Genomic DNA, 27,930 nt, shown 5'->3' on the forward strand with positions numbered 1-27,930 from the left:
TCCATGAGTCTAAACACAGACACATCACTGCTCCAGGCTCAAGGGGATTTTGGGGAGGGGCAGGGGATGGCAGACACAACAAGAGGAAGTGGTATGGGATATGGGATAATGAAATACACCTCACGCTCCCGAGGGCCACCACTTCACCTATCCTGGGGCTCCCAAATAGCTCAAGTAACTGAGCCCCCCCTAACTTAACACACTATGATCCACACCCCCGCTGTGCCCGAGCCACAGCTACCCTCCACCAGGACCCTGCAGCTATACGCAGTTTGTACTTTATTTGTTTGCCGAAAGTTGGAGTGACAGCAGCCCGAATCTGAGCTGCCATCTTGCTCCCCTTGCCCTTCATCTTCATACTGCAGAGAGGGATAAAATGCCCTTCTTGGTTCCACGCAGGGGGAAAAAAAAAAAGAAAAGAAAAATATTCAGGAAATGAAAGTTGTAACACGATCCTCTGTGTGCCAAACGTCTCCCTGAGCAGGGACAAAAGGCCCAGAGAAATCCTGCCGGGTCTATTTTAGCCTGCATGTGATAGAAGAGCAGGGAGGGAAAGGAGAGGAGAAAAGAGAAGGCGTAAAATTAAAATGTGTGAGGAATTAGGAGTTATTAGGATGAACTGAGATTATTTCCTCAGACAATGATAGAGGAAGGAGGAGGGAGGAGGAGGAGAGGGTGCTGCAGTGATGAACTCTTCTGTGCAGAAACTAGAGTGCAGCCCCTCTGTGCACAGAGCCCCACATCCCACAGATATTCATGCACCAAGCAAAATAAACTTCCCATTCCGGCCCTGCAGTATGTTTTCCAGCGGGCCTCTCCTGAGAGAAAGCCTTCATGACTCCTCATTCGGTGCTTATGGTCCAGTCGAGTGTGTCCAAGATGAGGGTAGAGAGAGAGGGAGAGAAGGGGGGGGGGTGACTTTTGATGTGCAACAACAAAAGAGGGGCAAAATAACAGATTATAACTCACTTCCCACACTCAGACTTTTATTAATGATGCAGAAAGCGACAGGGGAAAAAAAGACTTTCTCTTTCTGCAGTTTGGTGAGAGGCACTTTCTTCCCTTTAACCATGTGTGCCATGGCTGATCACCAGGGCCTCCTGGCAGCAGAGAGGGAGAGGTATAAATGCTCCACTGGTCCTCTCAGTTGCTGACTGGTGCATTTGCAGCATGGTGTCAGCGGCCGGTGGTAATTACCAGGCTCTGTCTGAGTTACCGCTACACCAATGTGCCACCGGCTCTGGTATGCCAGCTAAGCTCTGTTATTAGGCACAGAGCTGCCACTGGACAGTAGGCGCTACTTAAGCAGAGAGAGTCAGTCTATCTATCTATCTATCTATCTATCTATCTATCTATCTATCTATCTAATCTTACTCTTTACTTACAAAATACAGCCTCAAGCGTTAGATTAGTAGGATCTTCTGTCATAATGGGCAACATGTTTATCATATGTGTCAGCTCTAATTATGCATGCTCTACCAAAATGAGTGAAACGTCTTTACTGAAGCTGCATTTGGAAAAACATTTACGTGGATCCACTCACCCATCAAAGGAGTGTCGGAAAAGAAGAAAAGAAGACGCCTTCTCATCATCCTCCTACTACATGTCTTCAAACAGACTGCTGGTGCCTGCAGAGGAGAAGTGGCAGATGAGTTAGAGGCACCGTGAAGATTTAACAGCTACATTCAGCACGTCAGCACACCCAGGCTTTGACTGGAATCAACTTTAATTTAAAGGATTTGAAGATATTTTATAAATTGACACCCACACAAAGAACTTTGCTAAACATTCACGCATAAATATTAGTTTGAAGATTAAAGAAATAGCAACTAGTTAAGATTGAGCGATGCAACTGTGTGAGAAATTGAATTGAATTGATAAGATAATGTGGAGTAGTAGTACTGAATGTCATTTATAAACTAAATCAGTGTACAATAAAAATACAGTTGCTTCATCATGAATCTCAAAACACTATGTAAAATCATGTAACACAGTTAATTTTCTAACAACAGTTTATGCATTATGTGTTATGGATTCATTAATTCAGCCCCCCAAACACACACAAACAGATTCAAAGCAATCTAAAACACGAACATAAACAGCACATAACACAGATAAAATGTTGTGCACTAAACTGAAGCATGATACAGGATAAAAACACTAAAAGTTAAAGTAACACATGTCCAGTGACAACAGCTCAGACTGCTGTGCTCCTATTAGCCATATTTGTAATATTACTTATTAAACAAACAGTATTTAACTCACAACAATTGTAAAAACCTAGATCAGAGGTTATTTGATTACAGTAACTTCCTTTTGTGTTTTATTAGCTTATTTGCTACCTGTTATGGGAAAGTATATGAAAAGCATAGTGTGTGTTACGGTCATCACCTCTAAACGTTTCACTTACTGCTGCTGATATATAATATATTCAGTTCAGCTGTTTATGGACATTATTGAGTTCAGTTTTATGACTTAAAACTATAAATATGTTTACAACATGTAAAAAAATATAATGCTGGTGGATGGTGGTGTTGGTTGTATTGTATATTGTTTGACAGACAGAATAAACAGCTACATGAACATGTTGTATGACTTTGGGGAAATCTGGGGGCGGCTTGCAACTTCATTATCTACTATAATAATTATTTGATTCTATAATTAATAATTAGAAAGCAGAATCATGAAGTATAGCACAGAAACACGCTGAATCATGAGTAGTAATGTGATTTTAACAGAGGGGGACAAAGATCCAAACACGTTTTTAACAATAAAACAGTGGAGCATGTTAGAAGACGTACAGGAACACTGTGACATAGCGTGAAGCATTGTAAAGTCATGCCGAGTGTGTAAGATAAGGATGAGCTGATAATTAGGCAGGGACAATTTGGACTTTCTGAAGCTGCAGGAGATATGACCCTGAAGGCCAGGCGAGAGTCTCCGCTTCACTCTCTCTGTCTCTGAGTTTGGCAGGTTTATAACTATGACCCAAGAACATGGCTGAGAAAGGCTCAAGGTGCTGAACTTAAACTTGGCGACAGCTGCAGAAACTGGAGACCAGAGAGTTTAAATATAGACCGTTAAAATCCCAACTGGTGCCCTTGCTCTGCCTCGACACTTTCTTACACATGTACATTCACACCCTCTGCTCAGTAATGCTGTACGCTCATTTACACTCAGGTCCAAATTTACCTGTAGTTTGTTTGTATACATGTTATTAATACATCTGAAATATATTTAAGGAGCTCTTTCTACTGTTGGTATTATTCTGAATGCGAGCTGACTGTTCGCTCATTAACTGGAGGCTTAAAATAAGCCTGAATGGGTTAAAAAAAAACTCAAATCGTCTAACTTCTCAGGCAAATGTGCTCTGATTTATTAATTGTGAGGCTTTTCATATACGGTTTTATCTACTCATGCAGTCATACATGACAAGAGGAAAAACCCTGCAGCTGTTTCCTCTCTGCTGTGGATCGTGTGCGCCACCTTGTGGCCAAAGGCAGAAATACAGGTACAGACACACACTGATATGTATAGATAAGATGAGCTATAACCCAAACGGGGGAAATTCAGTTGTTAATGCTGCTCACAATACACAAGGTGGATAAGAAAATATTCATAAATAAGAAAAATATATAGAAAAAAATGTAAGATAGTCTTAAATAATAAGTAATAATGAAATAAAACAAACCGTTATATATATATACCTTTCAGGTATTTGGAAATGCATGTTGGATAATTTGTATCATGCACATATATACTGTATCTATATATAATGGTAAAATGATTAACACAGGAAAAAGTAATTGGGCAATTTAACCGTGCTACATTAAGTCATGCTGGTGTTCATTTCATTGTTATTTGTCACAGTGGTTATACTGAATTTAACAAAATATATTTTTTAATTCAAAATAAAATGAATAATTGAACTAAAAATTTAATTAATATACATGATGGATACAATTTAAAAAATATAAAAATAGCATAAAAATAAACTCACAGCAGAAGAGAAAACTATTTAATCTCAGGCACATTGTTTTTTTTTAAGAAGAAAATAATCACAGTTGATCATAAAAAGAGAAAAAACAAAACAAAAAATGTTCACACTGGTTTTCTTTATGAAAAGGTATTACTTAGTAATTGCACGTCATCCTTTTTTGGTGTACATAAATAATTAAAGAATCACATATTCAGCTACAGTGTTTTAGTTTGTGAAAAACATGTTTGAATATTAATGAATGTGCCACAGAAAAAAAGCATATTTTTTATAATAAGACCTCGACTCATATCAGGATAAAATATAGAGTTCTTTGGGAAGTCTCTTTCTTTAGTCACTGTCTCCATTTAGAGGCCACACACAGTACTACACCCACTGAACTGACACAAAGTTTAAGCAATAACTACCACACATTGGCATGCCTGGGCTATACTTTGTCCTCACTGTAAAATAGTGTGAAACAGATATGTACTGCTCACATGTGTCACAAAAAACTTTCCAATTCCACGTGTGAATTATAAAGTACTACACAGCAAATCTTTCGTTTGGAGGAAACACCAAAAATCAGCTCATGAAATATGACGAATTATTAATTGAATTTCACCAATAATGCAATTTTCAGGGGACAACTGCCTTTGGCTCAAAACATAATCTGGAGGCCATTTCTTATAAAGAGGCTGTGTGTCACATCTAGTTATAATAGGCTTTTTTTTCATAGTAGATGTTTCACTTGTTATAGCAGGAAAAGCTCAAGTGATGCCAATAATATTAACAATGACTGTATTATTCAAGTGCCCCAGTGAGACAGTGATTCATTAATTTAATCAGTTACGCATGTTTTTCTTTTACTGTGACATGTCAAAATGTTTTTCACGCACAAGGTCGATACTTTTAATATTTCAGCTGAAGTAAATTTTTGTTTTATGAAATGACTGCACGCTAACTTGAGGTCAGGGATGGGGGGACCTGGGGGTCCCATAGCCCCCTTTTTCACTTTGAGTCCCCCTGGTGGATTAATCTAGCCCTGCATCTGGATACATTGCTGTAGAATGAATGACAACATATACTGTAACATTAAAAGGAAGCCTTATTATATATATTATAATATTAACAGGCCTAAAATATTTTATCTTATGGAACATTTCAAGATAAAGACCTGAAAACCCCAAAATATGAAAGTAAATCACAAAAACTACAAATAAAGTCCTCACTGATTACATTTAAACATTTTACTCCCATTAATATTAATCAGTCATTTTGCTTCAGTGCAGTATTTTTGCACTGTTGTATTGACATTTCGATTAAAACTTTTTTTTTTCTTGCTCTTCAGCCTGGTCATACAAACATTGACTGACCGGACTCATAATTACCTCACATTGTCTGCATTGTATCTGCTAACAAACAGCGGCTTTGTAAGCGACGCAGATGGGCTAAGGTTGGAGCGATGTATCGATTGATTGATTGATCCGCCTGCAAAAATGTACGATGTCTGAAATGAACGTGACTGAAGCAGAACTAAACTGGGCCAATCAATGTCTTTTGAGACCAAGTTACAGAGCTCTCCTGAAGTTCGTACCTGAACAACCCCACTGTGTGAACCAGAATGTGATCAATAAGTAGTCCGATATGAGATTTATTCCACATGCAGGGCAATTATAAAGAGAGAATTTAAGACTTTTAGAGAAGCTATGGCAAGGGGCATAATTTCTACTCCTCACTCGAACTGAGGGTCTAAGGACAGAGGGTGTCACTCCCTGTACAGATTGTAAAGCCCTCAGAGGCAAATGTACTTTGTGACTTTGGGCTATACAAATAAACTTTGATTTGATTTGATTTGATTACATTCATTCCTGTGAGCTCGAAGCAATGAACTTTGCAGGCTTTTGTTTGCACTGGGAGGAAGAAAATATGTTTTTATTTATAGGTAAAATTCTCCTAATAAAAGACACTATAATTATAACCAATTATAACTAAAAGATTATAGTCAAAGACAAGGCAGTCAACCACAGTGCTCCCAGTAGTAAACTATCAGAGAGTTTCTGTAAAAAAAATTATTGTTTTAAATGAGTCGATGAGTGCATTAAGAATACTGAGATTTACTAAGCACTGTTATAGCAAGAACAGAAGCCAAATGTAATCATAATTTACAATTCAGTAGATAAATCTTTAAATATATATAGTCCATGCGTTGGTTTAAAGCACCAAAATAGCAGAGAAGCACTGACAATTACAAATTTAACTTAATTAATATTAAAGTATGCATCATTACTACAGCTTGTTAGTACAGGTTAATATGTTGAGAAGTGGATTTGACAAAAAGACTGTCATATGAAATAACTGTACTCTCAAAAGTATGTGGACACCCCAGTTTGTAGTGCATTAATTAACCTTAATGTTAAAGCTTACAATTATATTTCAGATGTTTACAATTTTGTGGCCACAGTTTGGAGAAACCCTTTTCCCCCGTTTGCTTTTTAGATCCCCCAGTTTCAGATGCAGTAACACTGTCATAAATATACACAATTGTAAAATGTATTTGTTATGATTATATTTTGATCAGAAGGAGGCAGGTGACCAGGTGACGACTTTGCTAACAAGTATTTTACAAAGCTCTCATCGACTCTTGTTGGGAGGCTTCTTACTCGGTTGCTTTTTCTCCGTTTTGTCTTTTTAGCTTCTTCTGTCAACATCATCCTCTGTTTTTTCACAGAAGATAGAGGCTATTGAACCCTGTCACATTGCCTGCTTGCCCAGCTCCGGTTCTGGCACGACACTGTCTTCACTTACAGTCGGCATACGCCTGTGCCCTCTTCCCAGTGGTCTAAAACGCCTGTGGTACAACCACTAACATACCTCAGTGCTCTGATCTCACAATCCGAGCAGCCGGGCTCAAATTGAGCAAACATTAGCAAACACCAGGTATAATTTGTAGCAGTTTACTTTACTGTCTGCCAGGAAACTTTGTCAATAACCGAGAGTTGAGGCGGAGCCAGAAAACAGGAGAAGGAAAGTAGAAAACATTTCCTCTTAATTAAAGTTTAAAGTTTAAATTGAGGATTGTGGGTCTTTTGATTCACAGGTGGGTGCAGTTGTTTGAGCACACAGGATTCAGTTACCCCACTCAGCTCCACCAATGGGGAGCCAGCAGAGGCAGAATTGCCAAGACGGTGGCAGCCAGAGACATTAGACTGAGCTTCACAAATGCTCTTTAGAAACGTAATATTGACCAATAATGATCAGTGACTGATCAGCTGGAACACCTTAAACATTTGCATGTTCTTCTTTGTTCAAGGTCAATGCTGAATTTCTGAGAACTGTTTAACTTCAACTGCAGCAAACTGACTGAGATCAGAAACAAAGGAGGATTTCTCAGAGAGAAGACGTGGAACAGACTGAAAGTTCTTGATCAGTTATGTACTCACTCAATACATCAAAATGCCTCATATCAATTAAGTCGTAACAATGAAAATATAAGCAATAAAAACACATTTGATTGCCGACTGTTAGATATATCTTTTGAGTTTGACATGCCTTTTAACCTGATCGCTCAAAGCATTTGTAAATCACAATTGCTGTAACTCGAAGTGCCCATTTGTACATTCTGTAGTGTTTGCATCTTCAGTCAAGTAGCAAAATTAGACAGCGTAGTTTTAAATTGTATGTGTGTTTGCACTACATACAGCCTCGAGATGAATCCAAAAAGAGTGTACGCTGAAGTGCCTTATTGTGTAACTTGGGGAAGATGTGGACAAACACATGCATCTGGGTATGTAATTTTGCCTTAACCACCGTTCCCTAACATAGACCAATTGTGTCTTTGAGATGCAGCTCAAGTATTTCTAGTCATTTAAAAAATGGTCAAAAAACAATACCAAGATCTTGAGGGACACCAAAGAAAAAGCCATGCTGCAAACTGGTAACAAAACATTTTGCAGATATAACAAGTGCTTTTTTTGGTGGTTGGATGTTGAGCAGTAAATGGTCCAGATTTCCCCTTAGCCATCCATCCTCTGAATGCCCTTTGGTGTCTTTTCTGTGGCTGTACAGTTTCATGAAGCTCTGATTATCCTCACTTGCCACTTTAATATTAAGGCCACAATATTCTATACCAATCATACAGTATATAGGTGTTTTTTTTCTTCTTGCTTCTGTGTACATAGCAGAAAAAGTCTTTATTTATAGCATGACTAACAAAATATTTCTACTTTTATATAACAGATCATTCAGCTTTGCTTCATCGTAAAAATTAAGTTGTAAAAAAGCAAAATAATGTTATTATATAGTCACATTAAGTAACATATTGGATTGTGGCTGAAGAAAATATTGTACTGACTGACATTTAACCTGAGAGTCAGGTTTTTATAATTTATACTTGATGTAGCTGTGAAGTTTTTCCAAACAGAAAAATGAAGTTGAAACAAAGCTTCAACCAAATTACAAAATCAGAAAAACTAATCAATTTAGGTTTGCCACATTAAAGTAATTTCTTCTTCTTCTTCTTCTTCTTCTTCTTCTTCTTCTTCTTATTATTATTATTATTATTATTATTATTATTATTATGTCAACCTCCTTCTTTGAATCTAATCAGAATCTAATCTGCCAGTGAGGTCACAGTGAGGTTCAACAGTGTTGTTAATTCAGTTCAATGTTAGTATCTTGAAATATGACTTTAGTATAATATCCTGCATCTAATATCTGACTACATCTTATCTTGTTTACTTTGGATTAACACCATTGGATTCTTTTAAGTTGTGGAGCTATGTAAGAAATCACAACCACCAGGGGGCGTCACAAGCATGCAGTTTCCATTTTTCAGTTTATCCTGATTTCAATTCAGTGAAGCCTTCAGAGGATTATGCAGCTACACATCATAAATGAGACTGATTCTTATTTCTTGAAAAGAAAACATCGGCCAGGTGATGAAGTACACACACACACTTGAGCACACACAAGGCCTTTAAAGAAATAGCTGTTTTTGCAATATTGGGAAACACTGAGGGGCAAAATAGGGGTTTTCAAATTAATATTTTGATATAAATTCATGGCCTTCGCACCACGAGTAGACCGCTGTTGATTACCCCTGTTCCCGGGAACAAACTATTTTGATGGTGATTTATTTCAAAAGGATCACACAGTGAGTTTTGCTTTAACCTTGTAAACAACAAGCAATGGGGGTTTAAAAAAAAAAAAAAGAAAAGTTGTTGGAGTGCGGAAGAGGATGGAGAGTGCTTTGGTTTAAAAACGAAGAGGGTGGAGAACAAAAGCCAGACTGAAAAGGACAAGTTTCCCCTGCTGAGTGACCTCGACCACTTCAGGAGGCGTGTTGAGAGGGAAAATGTGACGCCATGACAGTCAGAGTTAGCCCTCCACTGTTGCAGTTTTAAAACATATTATTATTATTATTATGCAACAGTACTTATTTATTGTAGACGTGCAAAAAAACACAAAAACAAACACACACAGCAGTGTGGACGGATCCAGTGGTGGAAGAAGAACAGATCTACTTATAAGTAAAAGTATTCTACAGTGTAGAAATACTCTGTTACAAATAGGAGTCATTATTCAAAAATGTGAGTAAAAAGGACAGCAGTATTTGCATCAAAATAAACTACTCATTATGCAGAATGGCCCCTTTCAAAATCATGTATTATGTAAGCATCACTAATGTTGCAGCCGCTCATTTTGGCTACATTATATATTAGCTTCACCTATAACAATACATCATGAGTAAGTGGTTGATTTTAAACTGACTTTATTATATACACCTGCACAATCTATTGCAGCTCTGCTATAACATATGTGTTTATAATTCTCTATAATGTTCAGTTTTTGTGTAAATTCAATTATTATTGAGGTCATACTTCAAGGAGCTGCTGCACTGGACTGAATTATATTTAAAGGGGTTTCTATCTTTTTTTGTCCTGTGGCAGAACATTAGAAACACGTCAACAAAATGAAGCACAGCATATCACTAACTATGACCTCAGTGCTAAAACATATGATTTATTTTTTTTTTAAAATGAAGACAGTGTCAAAACAAACAACACTGAACATCATAGGCATGAAAGCAGACCTCAAGGCAGAACTGTTGTATTGGAATAAAGTGGACACTGAGTGTATCTTGTATTTACAATATGAATCTGCATATAAATGTAACCTGGTGGAGTGTAAACATAATATTTACATCTGAAATGTAGAGTAGACGTATAAAGAAGTATGAATTAAAAATACAATTACAATAATTGAGTAAATATACTTAGTTACATTCCACCACTGAAGTATCTGCAGAGCATCACATAGTATAAAAACAAACACATCCCTCCGGATGACGACACTCTACTCCCAGATTAATAAAAAAGCTCCATTTTATTGACGTTTAGTGACCAAGTCCAGATTAGGTATCTGCTGTATTTTTAACTGGTTTCTGAACAAATTATCTGCATGTTTCCAGTTGTCCATTATTATACAGTGACATATATCATGACGTTTGTTACTGAGTTTGAATGATGAACCATTTGACTACATAAAGCTCTAATTTGTTGTTTAGTAGCATTGATTTTGTCCATTAAATTTGAAACGACTGCTCAGCATATGATGAACTTTTGTAATGAATCTTTTACTATGTCATTTACAATTTTATACCACCTGACAGACATGAATCAGGTTTCACAGGGGAGAGACAGTTCATCTCAACAGATCATCTCGTCGTGATCTCAAATAATTAAAATCACCCCAAACGGTGGCGAGAAAGGACAGATCTACAGGGTAAAAAAGGTTTTGAACATCAGCAAATCGTGGTGGTTGATTTTCAGACGCTGAGGTGTGATGCTTAAAAGGTGGAAGATGCTTCAAAGATGCTTGACTCCACCATCTTTCTGCATAGGCTATTAAAAACTGTTTTTTAATAGCAAACATTTGTCAAAAAAAAAAAATCTCATTAAACAGTTAATTTTGTGTGTCTGTTGATGTGACTAAAGAAGCAATGATTCATAAAACTGTTGTAGTACAAAGTGCCAAGTTTTCTATGAAAAACTGAAGAAGACGCTTGTACAAGGCCGTTTCTACAGCATCTCGTATATGTGATCTTCTTTCTTCAGGATGACAAGTTATTTTCACTCTATAGCTATGTTTTTTTTTAGTCCTTCCTTTGTCATTTTGTCATGAGAACTTCTCACCTTAGAAATTCCTGTTTGGACTGCAAAGAGAAGACCATGTAGAAAGTGCCCTCTCTAAATTTACTCATTCACACATTCTTTACTGAAGATGACCCAATTTGCCATGTAATAAAAACACATTATTATTAAAATTGAATTCATTTTATATCATGTTCCTAAAAAATAAAGTTTGAGGCTTTACCAAGTGTGCTAAAATACAAGCTCTGCAGACAAATATCAGGCTGCCACGTCTGTGCATACCTTTATGTTGACAAACTATAGTATGCTTCAGAGTCCTTGCACTCGTACAACACTGACACATTCAATAACAATAAAGACGCACAGTGTAGTCAAGGCTGCAGCGTGCCCTTCAACACATATCACAACCGAAGCTGAACCTCCACTCGCGCAAGTTAACCACACTTATCTGACAACCTTTAACTTGTCAAAATACTGTGAAGCTGAAATACCTGCAGTACGTTCAGCCCACCATACACTCAGACAAATACAAGATGAAATGCTTGTCTCTACAATACAAAAAAAAACACAGATGAAGCCTGTTATTTCAGCAGCACAATCATTTATAAAATGACTGAAACATATGTGCTGCATATATGAGTAGGCTAGTCAGAAAACAATCAACTGGTAATTAAATCCTTTTAATAGGCCAAGCCATGAGCTCACACAGTAGCACACACACGCACGCACACACACACACACTGAAGAAGTTGTGATTTCCGTGCCCCAGACTACCCTCACAGGAGGCTTTTCTTTGGAGAGGGACCCGCAGTCGCTTCCCTTTACAAAACAGCAGCAGGGCCCCTTTTGTCCGAGCAGGGACCCCAGACCCATCATTAGCACTGATTACCGCTGACCAGTTTGACAACCTTATTGACTGCGAGAAAGACTTTTTCATCTAGTCTCCCGGCCGTCCTTATTTTCAATAGAAAAAAACGGAAATATTCAGCCATTTTGTCCCTGCGGTTTGAAAGAGGAGCAGCAGCAGGAAAAAAAAATAAAAATAAAAATAAGACCACCCCCCTCTCACAACCCCTTCACTTGTTTCCCCTTTCTCTCTCTCGCTCTCTATACAGATTTAGCTTCTGTGTTGTTCAAGCTGAAAGGCTTTTGTGTGTTTCAGAAGTTACTGTAGCCTAATTAATTGCAAATTGGATGAAACCAGGTGTCTGTCCCATCAGTTGGAAAAGCTCAGCTTTAACTTCTGCTTCAGCCTGCTTTGCTCACTTTGCTCTTATCCTGTTAAGATTTCACTGTAGGCAGTTTGTTTGGATTTAATGTCTATTTATAGTAGAAATGTTTGGTAAATAGATTTTAATTAAATTGTTTTCAGGCTGCAAAGGGATGTTGTAATTCCAGATTTAAGCTTGTGAAGACGCTGCATACATTAACAGCAAATAAAAACAATAGCCTACTAATAATAATAAAAAAAGCAGACTACTACAGGAAATAAAAATGAGTAGCTTTAAACCACTACGGGGAAAATTTTCTACAAAAAGTGTGTTGATTTTTTAAAGTATGAGCACAAAGTCAATTAAATTAGTAAATAAAAAAACAATAAACTACATTTTCCCAAACAGATGTAATCAGTTAAAATGTGTGCGTTAATGCAACACAAAATCTTACGTTGAATCAACCATCATAAGAGGAGTTGCAGCCATTTTTATGTTAATTTAATTTGCACCGTGTACACGGCCTATTTACTAAATTAAAACAAAGGGAGTCTTGGGAAAATAGACACTTGCAAAGATGTGAGAACATTGTCTCTCCTCCTCCACGGCCCGAATAAAGCCTATTTCCACAATCTGCTGTGTTTTGATCTCCATGATCTCTCTCGCAGATCATCCGGGTTAGTGAGTCGGCCTCTCTGTGACCTCTCGCTGTCACCCTGCATTACAGGGCGTAAAGCATGTTAGCCAATTATGCCTTAACTCTGAAACGTGTCAGGGAATACAGCACTAAAGTGTTAGAATCACCAATATAAATATATATAAAGAATATTTTAAAACTGTAATCATCACTTCATCACAGCAAACCCCCCAAAAATAAGACTAAACTTTATACTCTCTTGACCAACAATTATTTTTATTAAGTTATCTTTACGGGTTTTTTTTCCTTTTACTGAAACACATTTTCACTAAAGCGCGCATGCTCAACAGGTTCACCTGTGTACAAGGTAAGTATTAAAAACACCAAGCAAATGAATATGAAATTCAGAAGAGACAGAGCAGATCGTTTTTAAATAGGCAAATAAACATTATTTATAAAACTTTGAAAGTAAAGTAAAAATATCACAGTTCTTTTTCAACATGAAATACCCACAGAGAACAGCAGGTTAGGCGCTCGGATGCCTTCATCTTTTTTTTTTTTTAAATGTTTCTTCTTTTTTGTTGGTTGGTTTATTAGTCCGTCAAATATGTTGTTTCGTCCGTATTAAGTTCAGTTATCCACACGTGGGTAAAACGCAAACAAACAATGTAGGCCTAACAGGATAAGGACGGACAGTCCACCGCAGATCACAGATCCCTTCATGTTTTGGCACCCGTCAAATGTCACTTTGTGTGTGTGTGTGTGTTTTTTATAACTCATCGCAGGCACTATGACTTGTTTTATTAGATTGTCTTTCAGTCGCATCCCCTCTTTTTTTTTTTCTTTTTTAAATTCATCAACACCCTCAATCTGCCCGTCAGATGTCACATTCACTGTCGCTGGAGGTGATGGAGATTGCCGAGGCGGCTGCTTTGCTGGACAGACTGGCCTCCGGACTGGACGAGTTACCCAGGCGGTCCACGGTGCCGTCCTCGTCAGCCAGGGAGCGAACCGAACCGCCGGACAGGACCTGCTGCTGGAGCCTGCGCGGATAGATACGGAGAGACGGGACGAGATGACGTAAAACACGTTTCAACCATCACCTTTTTATTTATTTTATTAATTTTCTGAAAACTATTTGGGTTAAATTATCATTTTATTTTGTATTTTATATTTTTCTGCCGTTTATTTCATTGTTTCAATTATTTAAATGCCTAAAAAAACATTACACATTACAATAAAATTACGTGCACCTCTTCTAATAATAAAAATAATAAAAAATATATTTTATTGTACACCACAGCAAGACTGGTTATTTACAATAAAAATGGACAATAGGATAATATCAGGAAGAGCTCACTAATTACTGTAGCTTTTTACCACTCACTATAAATACCACCTGGAAAATTATGGGCTGTTTTATCTGTATTAAACATGACCAACAGCAGCAGTGTGACCTCGACCCACACGGTGATAATAGGCCTCTCAGCGGATTGACTACAATTGTAAGTGGAAATTACAGCATTTTATCTATTAAACTAAATTTAACATATTATATTATTATCATTACAGACGTACAAGCAGCCTACTGGGGTGCACTGACAAACAAATAAGTATAAAATAACGTGGAAATATGGCTTCTGTAAGGCTGCATGATGTTAATTAAAGTATATTTATACAAAGCTTTGTTCTCACAACTATCTAAAAAGATAATTAGAGATTTATTGCGTATTTTGTGCATTAAAATATGGTATTATAGACACCGTGAGTAACACTTATTACAACAGAACAGTGGGGCCTGTTTTTCTATATTAAAGTGAACAGCCGCTAAATAACACGATTCACATACTGAGGCATGATGCATGTTGTTGTTGTTTTTTTCTACTATGCCAAAAATAATTTGTTTTTCTGTCGCTATCATGATCAGAAACCATCCAGAGGATGCTGGTCGCTCACCTGTTCTTCGCAGCCGCTGCTCTGTCTCTTTGTCTGCGGTTTTTGAACCAGTTTCCTACTTGTGTGGGTGTAAGTCCTGTAGCCTGTGCAAGCTCCCTCTTTTTACTGGGATTCGGGTATGGATCCTGCAAATACCATTCTCTTAACAAGTGCCGGGTTCTCTCCTTGAAGCAGTGGGTTTTCTGCTCTCCATCCCAAATGGTTCTGGGTAGGGGGAACTTCTTACGCACCCTGTATTTGTCCACCGGCCCCAGCGGGCGTCCCCGCAGCTTCTCAGCCTCCTGGTAGTGCGCTTCGAGCCACAGCGCCTGCAGCTTCGTGTGCGACTCTTTGGTGAACTTGTGGTTCTCCAGGATGTGGTAAAGTTCGCGAAAATTGCCCGTGTGAAAGGCGACTACGGCCCGGGCCCTCAGCACCGACTCGTTTTTGTTGAGGACCTCGCAGGCCGCTGGCGCGACGGGCAGCGACCAGAGGAAGCGGCCGAGGCGCTCGACGTCCCCGCTCTCCTCCAGAGTCTCGCAGACCCCGGCGACCTGCTGGGGGCTGAAATTCAAGATGGGCAGCTGAAACATGGAGGCTTCTCCTGTGTTTCCCTCTCCCCCTCCTTTCTCCTGTCTCTCGCTCCCTCTCTCCTCCGCGTCGTTTCTTCCTTCCGTGCGCCGAGGCGGTCCAAGACACCCAGAAAAACAAGGCAATCCCAAAGTTACCGAACCAATCGTCTGACCAGCCGTGGGGGAAAAAAAAACACCCCGCAAACACTGCGGAGGAGGAACGATGCTACGCGAAAGACCGGCTACCGCATCCTCAGGCTTGGCAAACTTGGCAGGCAAAGGGCTGAAGGTGTGAGGAAATTAAAGCCGGAGCCGCTGCGTATTTTCAAGGTAGGCTGGGATTGAAAGTACGAAAGAATTAAAGCCGGAGCCGAGATGTATTTTTTAAGGGGGGAGAAAAAGACAGTCAAGCCCCCTCCGATGATTTCCTATTGGACTTGGCAGATTGGCTGCCCGGTTGCCATGGATGCACGTCAATCACTGTCAAGTTCGGCCAATCAGGCGTAAAAGGAGATCTCAGCACCTCCCTTTTCAAAAATAATATAAACATTTTGACCTTTTTTCTTTTTTTTTTGCTTCGTGTCTTCAAACGTTTAGCTGCCCCGCCGTGCTTTCCAAACACCCCTCTGCCTTTGTGCGGCGGGCGGTGTTAAAGAAAGACCCTTAACTCTATATAGTGAAGTGCCAAAGCAGGCAAACGCGCTCAGCTCAGCCTCCTTTTAGAGCTCTTCAAACGGGCTTTACGCCGCAAAATGACACCCTACCCTGTCAAACCCTGAGGGCGACAATAATCAGTAAATAATAATAATAATTTTAGGACAATATCATATTTATTGTATGAGTATGGCCTAATAAAATGTGTCTTTTTATAGGCTAGTGACCTCACTTATGATAGGCTTTTTAATCCCGTATCACCAGGCCCTATAATACTCCTATAATATTCCCATCATAAGTCCTTACACAGCTCTCTACAACATTTTTAATATATGCTGTTTTTTGTTAGTTTTTTGCCTGTATTTCGTTATGTCTAATACATATTTTCTAACCATATAAACCGATGTGTTTCGATGCTGTAGAAATCTTTGAAAAGGGTCATCGTGGCCTTTTATTTCAACAGGACTTGTGAATTTTCAATCAAATGCAGACGCGCAACCTTGAACAGAGCAAGTCGAGGCTTCCCCGCATTTTTCAACCTCACAAAGTGATAATTTATTAAACATAATAAATTATATCAGAGTTGTGATGATGCCTGCTCTTTTTTTTTTTTTTTTTTTTTTTTTTTTTTTTTCGAGGGGCATGAATACATTGTCTTTTTTTTAGGAAAACAAAGGCTAATTGAAGAGTTAGACTAAGTGCGTGTGTGTGCGTGTGTGTGTGTGTGTGTGCAGCCTGGTTTATTTTACTGGTTTGCTGTGGTTGTACTGGTGCGGACAGCATGAGAGCGTATAGGTGGAGGCTGCTGCCTACATGCCTGCAGACTTGTGATGGCTGTAAAACAGAGCAGGCGAGAGAGAGAGAGAGAGAGAGAAACGTTATATTTGTGTATCCTTTATATAGGATTATCATGGCCCTGTCATGGCTACTCGGCTTTAGTATCAGACACACTCCGTTTTGTGCACAGGCTGATTTAGTAAATAAGAGGGCGGATAGATAGCGCAGATGGTTTGAAGTGTCGGGTCAGATTATTTCATGGCTGGATACAGTAATAAAGTTCATTCTGACGGAAAAGCCTGATATTATTTATCTTCCACCGGGACCCCCCCCACCCCCCCCCAAACACCCAACCACACACACACACCCCTCCCTCCTCCTATCCTGCTCACCCCTCCTCCTCACCCCACGCACGCACACGCACACAAACACTCTCTCTCTCCGCTCTCTCTCTCTCACATGCATGCGTGCACATGCACGCACACCACGCACACACCGAGCTGAACCCCCTTCGGGCTCTTTTTGCATGAATTATGCACTCTTAATGCGGGGTTATGAAATGCCTTCTGCACAGGAAGCTGTTCATTCTCTTGCTGGTTTACTGGAGACGGCACCATCATATTACAGATATAAAAAAAAAAATCATAATAATAATAAAGAATTTGCAGATCATCTCTTAATATTTGTTTGTCAACGCATTATCTTAATTAAACTATTAATTTAAACTATAGCAGATAGTGGTCACTATCATTAATTCAGCCATATTATACGCCAGGCGGTAAATATTGGTAAACAAAACAAAACCTCCATCAGTTGCAGCAGTGGAAGTAAATTGCGAGGGCGCCTGACAAGGTGCTCATCTGAAATATTTAGCTTCCTGTGAATATTTCATCCCTGCAGACATGCCAGTCCCAACCTAAATTTACAAGCCGCAATACTTCTTCTTTTTTTTTTTTCCTCTAGGAAGAGCGCATCAATAAAATATAGCTGAGTTTTGGATCTCTTAAACGGAGGGCTGGAAATAACAATTGTAGACTGTGCTCTGTAAGCAACACGTCTGGGTTTATAGGGTGTGTTTAAACATTTATAGAATAATAAAAAATAAAAAATAAACAAGAGGTTTGGATACATTTTTTATCCTCGCAGTGAGTTCGTGTTAATAAACAAGTGGTCACTTCTGCACGTGTTAATCTTCTGGAAAACTCCGCACAAGAGCCAGTTTTAAGACGCTTATTATTTTAAATTGTTCGCACGCCTGCTGGCGTTTAATGCTCCTATCGTTTTTTAAAAAAAATATTATGTCATCTTAAATAAACTGTGATACAGCCGAATGAACTCTGCTGTCTCCAAATGAGTCCAGGCCTATGTCACTGTGTCAGGAGATAGCAGGCCTCCTGACACCAATATCCCCGCACACGCAGCACAGAAACACAGTGGATCTCATTCAAACATCTATTTTTTTTTCTTCCTTTTGTCTGTTTGTTTGTTACATGGATCTGCAGCCAGTCTTCTGTCACACAAAACAGATTCTGAGGCTGTTTTTTTAAATATATATATTAGACATGTTTGATTTTTAAATGATCTCCGGTTTATATTTTAATAAAGACTCCCTTGTTTATTTACATATAGATTTAAAGTAATAAAAACCCTGGAGATCAGGGGACACCTGACAATACAATGCAATCCACCACAACTCAGAGTATGATGGTAAATAAATAATAATTTAACACTTTTCTGACAGATCGTGTTGCAGAAAGAGTTGCACTTTGCTCTATATTGTCAGATTTTCCTGTAATTCGGTTTGTAGATGTTAGACAGAAGCACTAGGTTTAATTTAGAAGCAAAACATTAACAAAAAGAGGTCTTATAAGTGGAAAGATTGGAGTCTTCAGTGTCAAACTCCATCTGTAGTTGTAGATCATGCAAAATGACTGAAAGCTCCAGACCTTTAGTAAGAGAAAATGTTTTGTCAGCTGCTGTTTTCATGGTTAAGAGTTTATGCCTCAAAAATATGAATTAGCTTTCAAATTCAAGTGAAATAACATTAGATTCCTGTTTACTATTATTATTACTTACACGTAGGTTATTGTGACTACAGGGGCTGTAACACTATGAGGATTACTGAAGGCTCAGTAGCACTTCACAGACACAACCAGCAGCTTATATAGCTGCAGTTACTGCTTCGCTGCATTAAACAGTTTGAGAAGATTAGTGCCAAAGAGAAAAAGCTCAACACATCATCAGGGACGACAGAGTGATACAGCAGCAGAGGTGTGGTGCACCCCGCTGCAGACCACCGCTCAGTTTCCCCTCAATTTTAAGAGACAAGTCCATTTACTTTGCGTCATCATTACCGTGTAGCTGGGTCGTGGCTTGCCCTGGGCAGAGGGAGGGAAGGAGTGGGGAACAGTTACATGTGAACAGGCTGGAAATGACCCAGATTCCCTAGGATCAGTGGAGCAGACCAGACGCTACAAGAGCCTGTCACCAACAGCCATCCTGCCACTACAACATACAGATCTACAGCACCTTTCACTCTCCTACATCACTGCTCCTCAGACAAGTATGTAAACATGATCACCAAAGAGTTCCCACGCCAAAAGCCGATCTGAAACCAATATGTTAGATAGCTCTGTTACTGTAAATGTCCTCTGATCTGTCTGTGTAGGCGCCGAGTCTATTTCAAGCACTTAAACCACATCGGGCGAAGGCAGGGAGTGATGTAAAACACTGCCACACAATGCTAATGTATGCTGTTAGTTGCCTGGGGCGCCTAGGCAAAGATGGAGGGTGCAAATATTACTGTGTTTGTTCGCAGGCTGCCTGCTCGACTTCGGTGTTTTGTTGACTTCTCTCGGCACGACAGACTGTTTTAACTTAGAGTCAGCTGTCCCAGCAGCAGGATTAACTTTTCAATTAAGATATCATGTCAGCAACACTACCCGTAACCCCTGGATGACCCGGATATATTTAAAGGCCAGGCTCATGTGGTGGGACTTAAAGAGAAGTCACTTCACTCATACGTTGCCTTGTGGCTCCGTGGTGACAGGAGGGTTATGCCAAAGCTCTCAGAGAGTTGTGTTTTCAGACCCATTTGCCCTCGGGGCAGCGCTTGCTCTCGACGTTGCGTTTAATCTGCGGATTTGTGGTAACAGAGAAGACTTCTTATCCACTGACCCATTGGCCCCCAGTGTACATAATCCAGTGCCGTTCAGTCACACATCCCTGCTAACATGGATAGAGGAGAGCCAATACACTGCAGCAGTCAGTGTGGGGGCGCACACACATGGCCAACCCTGCCCTGACACACATACTCCTCCCCCCAAGCTTTTGTTTCACAATGCATACACTACACCACTGCTATTATAATCAGTTCACGTGATATTTGACCTTATGTCCACTAAGCCAATTCACATTGGTGACCAGAGTATTCCACAATGTACAATTCAAAACTGATGAGATTGACAGTAGCATTGTATATTTACCCTGAAGTGTACGTTCTCAATGCTGCCATGTGAAAAGAGTAATCTTACCAACTGAATGGCATGAAGTGGTTAGGCCATGTCAAAGTATGTCTGTCATTACAACTTGTTCAAATAGATATTCTATTGTTAAAATGATGTGCCGTGCTCATTCATATACATTAATACAATTCATATATCAACCATTTATGACCTGCAAATGTAACTTAATTGAACCCGGCAACAGGCGACAGAAAAGTGAGTGCCTCTATAACAAAGGTTTACCAGAATCTCCGTGCTTCATCCTCCCCACAGGCTGCAAATGAAACTAAGAAAACTACGACTGGCTGTTGAAAACAAACAATACAGTGAAAATTCTCAAATCCTTGACAAAAAAAAAAAAGCTCTTTTTCCACCCTCTTCTTCTTTTTTTTTTTTTTCTTCTGGAAAACACATTTACGGGGCATGTTATAGAGTGCATGCAATTATTACATCCATTCCACTCTTGAATGCAGTCAATTTCTGGCCAGATAAAGGGCTAAATGAAACTAGGCAGAGTGCATGTTGCACGCCGCGCTGGCTATATATTACCTGTGTTTGTGAGTGATGTGTAAGAGGCCAAGCAAAAGCAATAAGAAATTGCAAATGAACAAATGCATGCATCACCTATAGCACTTGCACAACAAAGTGAGTGTGTGTGCGAGGTAGCATTTAGCTGAAAATCCTCAATTTACGCACATAGACATCATATAGAGCATGCTTGAAATTGAACCGTAAGTAATTTTCCACATACAAAACCATACATGAAATTGGCATCCAGTGGTGCCTCTCCTGTGTTTACAGCCACATTAAAACTGCAACCTTCAAGTGTGACGGTGAAAGAAAGCAAACTGTCTAGAGTCTGTCAAACCAGAATACAGTATGAGAAGATATTTAACAAATTACAATAATTAAAAAAAAAAAATCTTTTTCACTGTACAGTGCTGATGCAGCTACAGACCGACTGTCAAAACAGGTGGGTTGATTGAATGCTTGTTTTTCCTCTGCAGCCACCCACACACACTATCTCTGTCTCCCCTTTTTCTATCTTATTCACGAACACACACACCTAACAATACACTCTGCCTGCAATAGAAGACAAACAGAGTTTTTACAGAACACCTCAAAGATCCTAATCTTCATTGTATAACCGTCTATTATGATACTGGTGAATTGAACTTTTTCGACTGATTTTGTAGTGGCGTTATTCTCAACGTAACAGTAGCAGGTTTCTAAAGAATTATTCTGCTGGTGTGTGACAATGGCAAACCTTTTTTTTTTTTTTTTTTTTTTGGTGTGTGTACTCTGAAAAGCCTCCTCAGCGTCTCCTCTCTCATCTATTCCTCACTGGTGGGAGACAGTGGTCACCCGTAGAGGATTTTTATTCTGCAAAGAATCATAATAAAAACATCCAGTCCATGTCAGGGGATCTTGACGACACCCAAAGGTGACAGGAGTCAAAACTCATCATGGTCAGAAGGTCCTCTGGCGCCAGGAAGCTACATGATGCGTGAGTCAGGGCACAGGTCACAACGCCGCAGCCATGCTGCCTGGGCCTCACCTCCACTTCACATTGTCCGAGAGCCTCGTAGTCACCACACACACACACACACACACACACACACACACACACACACAAACAAGCAGATGACTGTCAATAAACGTCTCTTCTAGCAACAGACTTTGCTCTTTTGTACACACTATCGCAGCTTGACCTTTACACATAGTCTTTTTAGGATGTGCGATTGAATGTGTTGTATGCGAGTAGGAAAAATAAAAACAGCTACGTATTCTTTCTTACTTGTACATATATGGCATGCTAGATTAATTTCATGTATTTATTTTAATGCAGTGCCCTAATAATTACTCATGCGTGTTCAGGCAAATTGACAGCGAAGGCAAATAAAATAAAAACAGAAGCCTGTATTGTGTCCATTAGCTCGGGGGATGATTCATACCGAGCCCCTCGTAGCGCAGGAACTTCACCCTGAGCTCAGAATTACTTTATTGTAAATGGTACACTCATCCCTGCATTACACGCTCCTATACTGAAAAGATAAAAACGGCTCCTTTAAGTTCATTAGTTTCCATAAAACACAATTGTTTCACCGACCTAGTGATTCTATTTGTACCGAACACAAACGAGCAGCAAACTGGGAGCTACAGCAAGACTCACTCCGAGGAGAGTCTCGCCATAGCTCGCTGATTGTACAATGCAGCAATTACCTTCAGTGTCTATTGAAAAGATTGAGATGTTTTCATTGGTTAAAGTTGTTGTTTTCTAATACATTCTACATTCTAATCCATTCAGTGCAGTTTGAAATAAAAATGATATAACACCAATGATTCTCATCCGGAAACACACAGTGCTCTATTTAAAGCAGCTTGTTTTAAAATCTGCATCAGGGTGAAAACTGCTTATAGATTTATGATTAATTATATATTTGACAAAGTCAATTAAGGATTACGTCAGAAATATCCATTAGCCTTGTATCAGATCAAAACTTTAATGTAATCAACGTCCTTCTGACTGCAAATGGAGCTCCAACTCAGTATTTGGGAGTTGTTTACACAACGGAGAGCAGAGTCCAGGGATATCATGGATTTCTGGACTTCGAAAGTCTGTCAGCTGTGCTTTATTGATGGCTTATGTCAAATGCCATTCTGACAGAGCTCATTAGGATGAAGGGAGTTGTCTAGGTACAGGCAGGAGAAGGCAGAGCTGGCAAGCTGCCTGATCACTGTGTGCACAAAGCTCGCCACTGTACCTAGAGGGTGATGCCTCTGACAGGAGTTAGCTGACAGGGCTATCTGTGATACACAGAGAGGGGGTGAAGGAGGCTGATGGGAGTACAGAGAGAGAGAGAGAAAGTATATGTGTATGTGTTCATGCCTTTGCTTGAGTTAGCCGGTGTCACTAAGCAGGTCCCCCCCCTGCTTGATGCCACAACTCCAAGCACAACTGACAGGCTGAGAGTCATCTCGCTTTCGCCACTCACACACATACTCAAATATTTATCTGTGCGCAGCCCCTCTCAGTGCACCGTGTGGCATCAGCAGTCTTGTGCTACAAGGACAAGGCCCTGTGGAGACTTCAAAGACCTTGAGAAGATGAGTCAAATTTCTACCTCGCTGGTCGCTGCTCTTCTCTATCGCGCAGTAAATGTGGCTTTTAAAAAAGGCACAAAGATTACATTTTATGCGAGGCTGGATTGGTAGTAGGTATGGCTCTTGTATTTGAATACACATCCTTATTCAGTGATTTCTCAGTAACAGCCAGCAGGTAGGGTATAAAACCACTCTAAACAGCTGAATCCATATCTGTTATGGCCAATGGCACTGGTGATGAGCTCAGACTGTTATGTGACATCTTAATATACTGATTAAAAATGCATGTTTGGAGGGTAAGCAGAGGGGTGCTCTGGGTGCTCCTGCCAGGGAAGATTAAATCATTCTACTTAACAGACATGCTGGGGGATTCGGGTCAATGTAAATGAGTGAGCTGTAAGACACCAGAGTCAGCAGTGTATTTTCTGAGGATGCAAAAATAGTAATATCACACAAAAGAAGAGGATATGATCAATAAAAGCCCTTGCTGTGAGTCCTGTGATATGGCAGCACTAATTCAGATGTTTCAAGTTTGGTAATTAACATTTCCGTTTAAAGGTTGGGTTCAATCATTTGGAGGAGATCAATGTATCAAAAAACTGAACACATTAACTGTTAAAAAATGTACTGCAAGTCCTGCCAAATACTTTAGCACGTTGCTGCAGCACGCCAGCACTGACGGCAACAGGGAGGCTGAGCCAGCAGTAAAAACCTGAGACGGCGTTAATACGCCGCCTTAGTTTGGAAGTCATGTGGAGCCTGGCCAACAAGAGAGAGAAAGATGTGACTGCTAATTTAATCAGCTAAGTCCATATAGGCTTTGAGCTGAGCTAATCAATGACTGTTGCTCTTTTCGTTGCCACACACACACGCGCGCACACACACGTTCATACACAGGTGGACAGACACAAACATAGAAATGCAAAGCACAGCTCATAATTAAAAATATGTGGGACACACAAACACTTGAAACCTGTCCATGAATTTAAAATCTACAAAATAAAACTTCAAGCTGCTACAAAACACAAACATATTTCACATACTAGTTAATTAGTCATTTAATTAAGAGTAATGCTGACCATTTTAGTGAATTATTCGTACATATTTAACAAAATATCGCTTCTTAATTGTTCAGAAATATCATACATTGAAATAAACTGAATTTACTGACTGTAATCATATGATAAAATTTTACAGGTCTAATCGACCAATTAACTGCGTCGTGACATAACGAGATTTGTGTGGTCGTCTCAACAAACTGAAAAATGACTAAGAATCTAAACATACATTTCTCGTATATTGACTGTACTGCCACAAGTGTCATCGGTACTATTTATATCAGAAACAACATACAGCATCGTCTCATAAAAACACAAGCTACTCCATTTTTCAGCTTATGGAAGATATATCAAGGGTTATTTCACTACCAAATGTGAAGCATATATCTTGTTCCAGATAATTTCTCGGCTTAGCACTCATGAAAGGAAGCTATTGAATACGGTATCTTTCTTCTTTTTGTACCACGGTGGGTTCCTGACAGTTTTTAGCAACACCATTTACAATCTTCCAAATGCTTTTAGGAACACTGTCTGTCGTGGCCTTGTGCTGAATAATACAGCTTTAGAGAGAGCAGAGGAATTTTCCTCAGGGCACAGGTGTGCCCTGATAGTCTCATAAGCCTCCGGCAGCACAAAGAAGCAAAGATGCTTTCTTGGTGAAAAGGAATAGGGAAGCACGAGGTGGAGAAACAGATCAACAATGGCTTTTTCGTTTGGGTGTATTTGGTTTTGACCTTCAGACAGAGCTTCAAATAAATGCGACACCGAGGGGGAAATCAAAACTCCCAATGACCCTGAATCTCTACACCTTACGCTAGCATAGAATGAATATGTGATGTTCAAAATTGAATGGGAAGGGTGGGGGGGTGGGGATAAAAAAAAAAAAGTGTAATACATTTTCAGACAAACAGAGAGACGAAGTGTGCGGGTAATGCCTCTCCACAATCGCCAGCACCAGCAGCTGCAGTCGTTTCTTTTGATTTTGAATACTCCCGATACAAAACTGACAATCAAAAATACATTATGCATCACGCTTAGCGTGCATGTCACCTGTCACCTTTGTCACGAAAGCTTAATGTAAAACAGAATGTTCAATCAGAATATAATCCAGCACCTTCAGACGTTACATGTAAATATTTATGGAGTCCAGAAACAAAACTGAAAGAGACTTTGGCTCCATTTCCACCTTACTCTTAACTTCTGTCTGCTGAAGGTCCTCTCAAAGGGTCAGTGTGGCTGCATGAGGCCGAGGTGCTTGACATGCAAGTGACAAGGTAAGTGGTCTGCTAAGTCAGGCAGTCAGGAGGATGGACAGCACACTTATCGAATGAGGAGGAGAAGAAGAAGTGTTTGCTCAGGAAAATTCAATGAGGTCTGTCAAAATCTAAAATAACCTTCCATCCTCTAATTATTGGACTGGATCACAGGTTATATTTGAAAATATCAGTATTTCATATGGCAAATCTCCCACTCAGGGATGTAGCAGCTCAGAGAAATCCTGCCTGTCCTTGTGTGTCACTTACCAGCCCCAGGAAAAGCCTTTTTTTTTTTTTTTTTTGCTGATAGCGCAAAGTGTCTTCATGAGGCTAATGCTTTATGTCAGATTCTATACTAACTTGCACATTAGAAAGAGGAAAGAGGGAATTCACCTTTACTTTTACCATAAAAGCATTTTTTCTTTTCCCACAACACTTAACAGTTTTTTAAGTATTGCCGCAGTTGAAAACCTGATGACTGGATTCTTAGTAGGTGCTAGAGGTGTACTGTAGAAGCCTCCATGATTCACCCTGTTTTGTGTATTTTCTCTTCATTTTATTATCTACTCTTCAGAAACGAGAAGAGCTAGACAAGTGAATTGATGGGGAGGGTGGCGCAGGGAGGGAATGAGGAGGTAAGGGGGGGGCATACAACTGCAGCATGCTGCAGTTGTATGTCAGTCACCTAGCAACAAGTCCACCCCATCACTTACCCCCCGCTTCCCCGTCTCCTGCTGCGCTCTCTAATTCAACAAATCTGCTCAGAATGTATGGCTGCTCTTCTAACAAAACGCATTCTGCGCTGGGGGCTAAAGGATGTGGGCCTCCGCTGAACACGCCACTCAGCTGCCCATTGACCACCGGGGCCTTTCTCTGCACACACTAAGGAGAGAGGGACAAAGACCCTGAAAGCAGGGGCAGCTCCACAGAGAAAACATTTGCTTGTAATTGTGTTTGACTGCATAATGAAAATGATGTTCTTTTTTAATTTGGGCTTGTTAAGGCCACACTATTTTCCTTCTGGTCACCTGATTATTGTAAAGAAGCAACCCCTCACTTGCCCTATGGAGCACAGAGGGGGGAAATATTGAAAATGGTCCAAAGACCTCCCCACTCTTTACTTTAACCCCTCTTGTGTTTCAAGTGTTCTCTGGCAAAAACATAAATATGTAGACCCTGTTCATTACAGGATGGGAGAGTATGCTAGACCAAGGTTTGGGGTCCCCCCCCTCGCCTCGAGAAAGGATAATGACAGCGAGGCACACACACATACACAAACATACACAAATGGGAGTGCTGCCATGCTTGCCCTGAGTTGTGAAGCATTGAGGAGGCTAGCATTCCTGGTGCTACTTCAGTGAGACAGACCATTAGTGGGAGCATCGGGCTAGCACCCAAAAAGAGTGCTTCAATGAACACATTCACATCCAGTGATTATTTGCACTTTTTAGCCCCCAATTTCCTGTTTTATTAATGTGTGTTTTCCACATTCATCTGGCTTTCCCATTTTACTCCTCGCTGCTCTCCTGTGGCAAAGGTAAGGAGCATTCAGGTGGATGTCTAAGCCCGGAAGAGAAAATTTAAAAAGAGCTCCAAGCCGAAGACCAATTGGTTTAATTGTTTGAGAAGGTTGCACTATGACAACATTTCTGTTTTGTGCCTAACAGTTCTGTTCTTTGATACTTTTTAATGTCATGTTACATACGATTTATGTCAGCAGCCGACACGTCTTTGATTCTCTCTAGGTTTCCTCTCACCCTCCCATGGACACCTATTCAGTGATTTAATTAGTTTAAGTCGGGCTCCCATTTTCACAAGCATCCCCAGGAAACCCCACGCTTTAACACGTGGAGCGCTCACAGGTGAGAAGAAACAGCGCTGACCTCTGCTCACTGATATTCAATATTCTGTCGAGGACACTGCGGATAGGAGGTCGGCTCATGTGACCCTGAAGCTGACCTGTGGCTCTGCCATCAAACTCCTTTGTCGACAGGTGCAATGCCATTCATGATCCTGGCTCGTGTTGACTCGTCATTCTGGAGGCTGCAGTTTGTGATACATCCTACAACTCCTGCTCATTGATTTGCCACAT

The 27,930-nt window shown here is 40.0% G+C and overlaps 2 protein-coding genes across 2 annotated transcripts in view; both read right to left on the minus strand.

Annotated features, from left to right (window-relative positions):
* The window catches only part of mnat1 (MNAT1 component of CDK activating kinase), an 84,835-nt gene that overhangs the window by 54,610 nt on the left and 2,295 nt on the right, over positions 1-27,930 (minus strand). Inside the window, exon 2 of the mRNA XM_010734160.3 lies at positions 1,544-1,628. Coding sequence (XP_010732462.2) covers positions 1,544-1,592 — 49 coding nt within the window. The 5' untranslated portion in view covers positions 1,593-1,628. The remainder of the gene's footprint in view (positions 1-1,543; positions 1,629-27,930) is intronic.
* Positions 13,533-16,745, minus strand: six6a (SIX homeobox 6a). Its single transcript, XM_010734163.3, has 2 exons — positions 14,935-16,745; positions 13,533-14,021 (listed from the first exon to the last, which is right to left on the minus strand). Exons 1-2 carry the CDS (start codon positions 15,504-15,506, stop codon positions 13,856-13,858), a joined length of 738 nt encoding a protein of 245 aa, XP_010732465.1. The 5' UTR covers positions 15,507-16,745; the 3' UTR covers positions 13,533-13,855.

Source organism: Larimichthys crocea, chromosome XXIV, assembly GCF_000972845.2.
Source record: "Larimichthys crocea isolate SSNF chromosome XXIV, L_crocea_2.0, whole genome shotgun sequence".
NCBI classification, from domain to species: Eukaryota; Metazoa; Chordata; class Actinopteri; family Sciaenidae; genus Larimichthys; species Larimichthys crocea.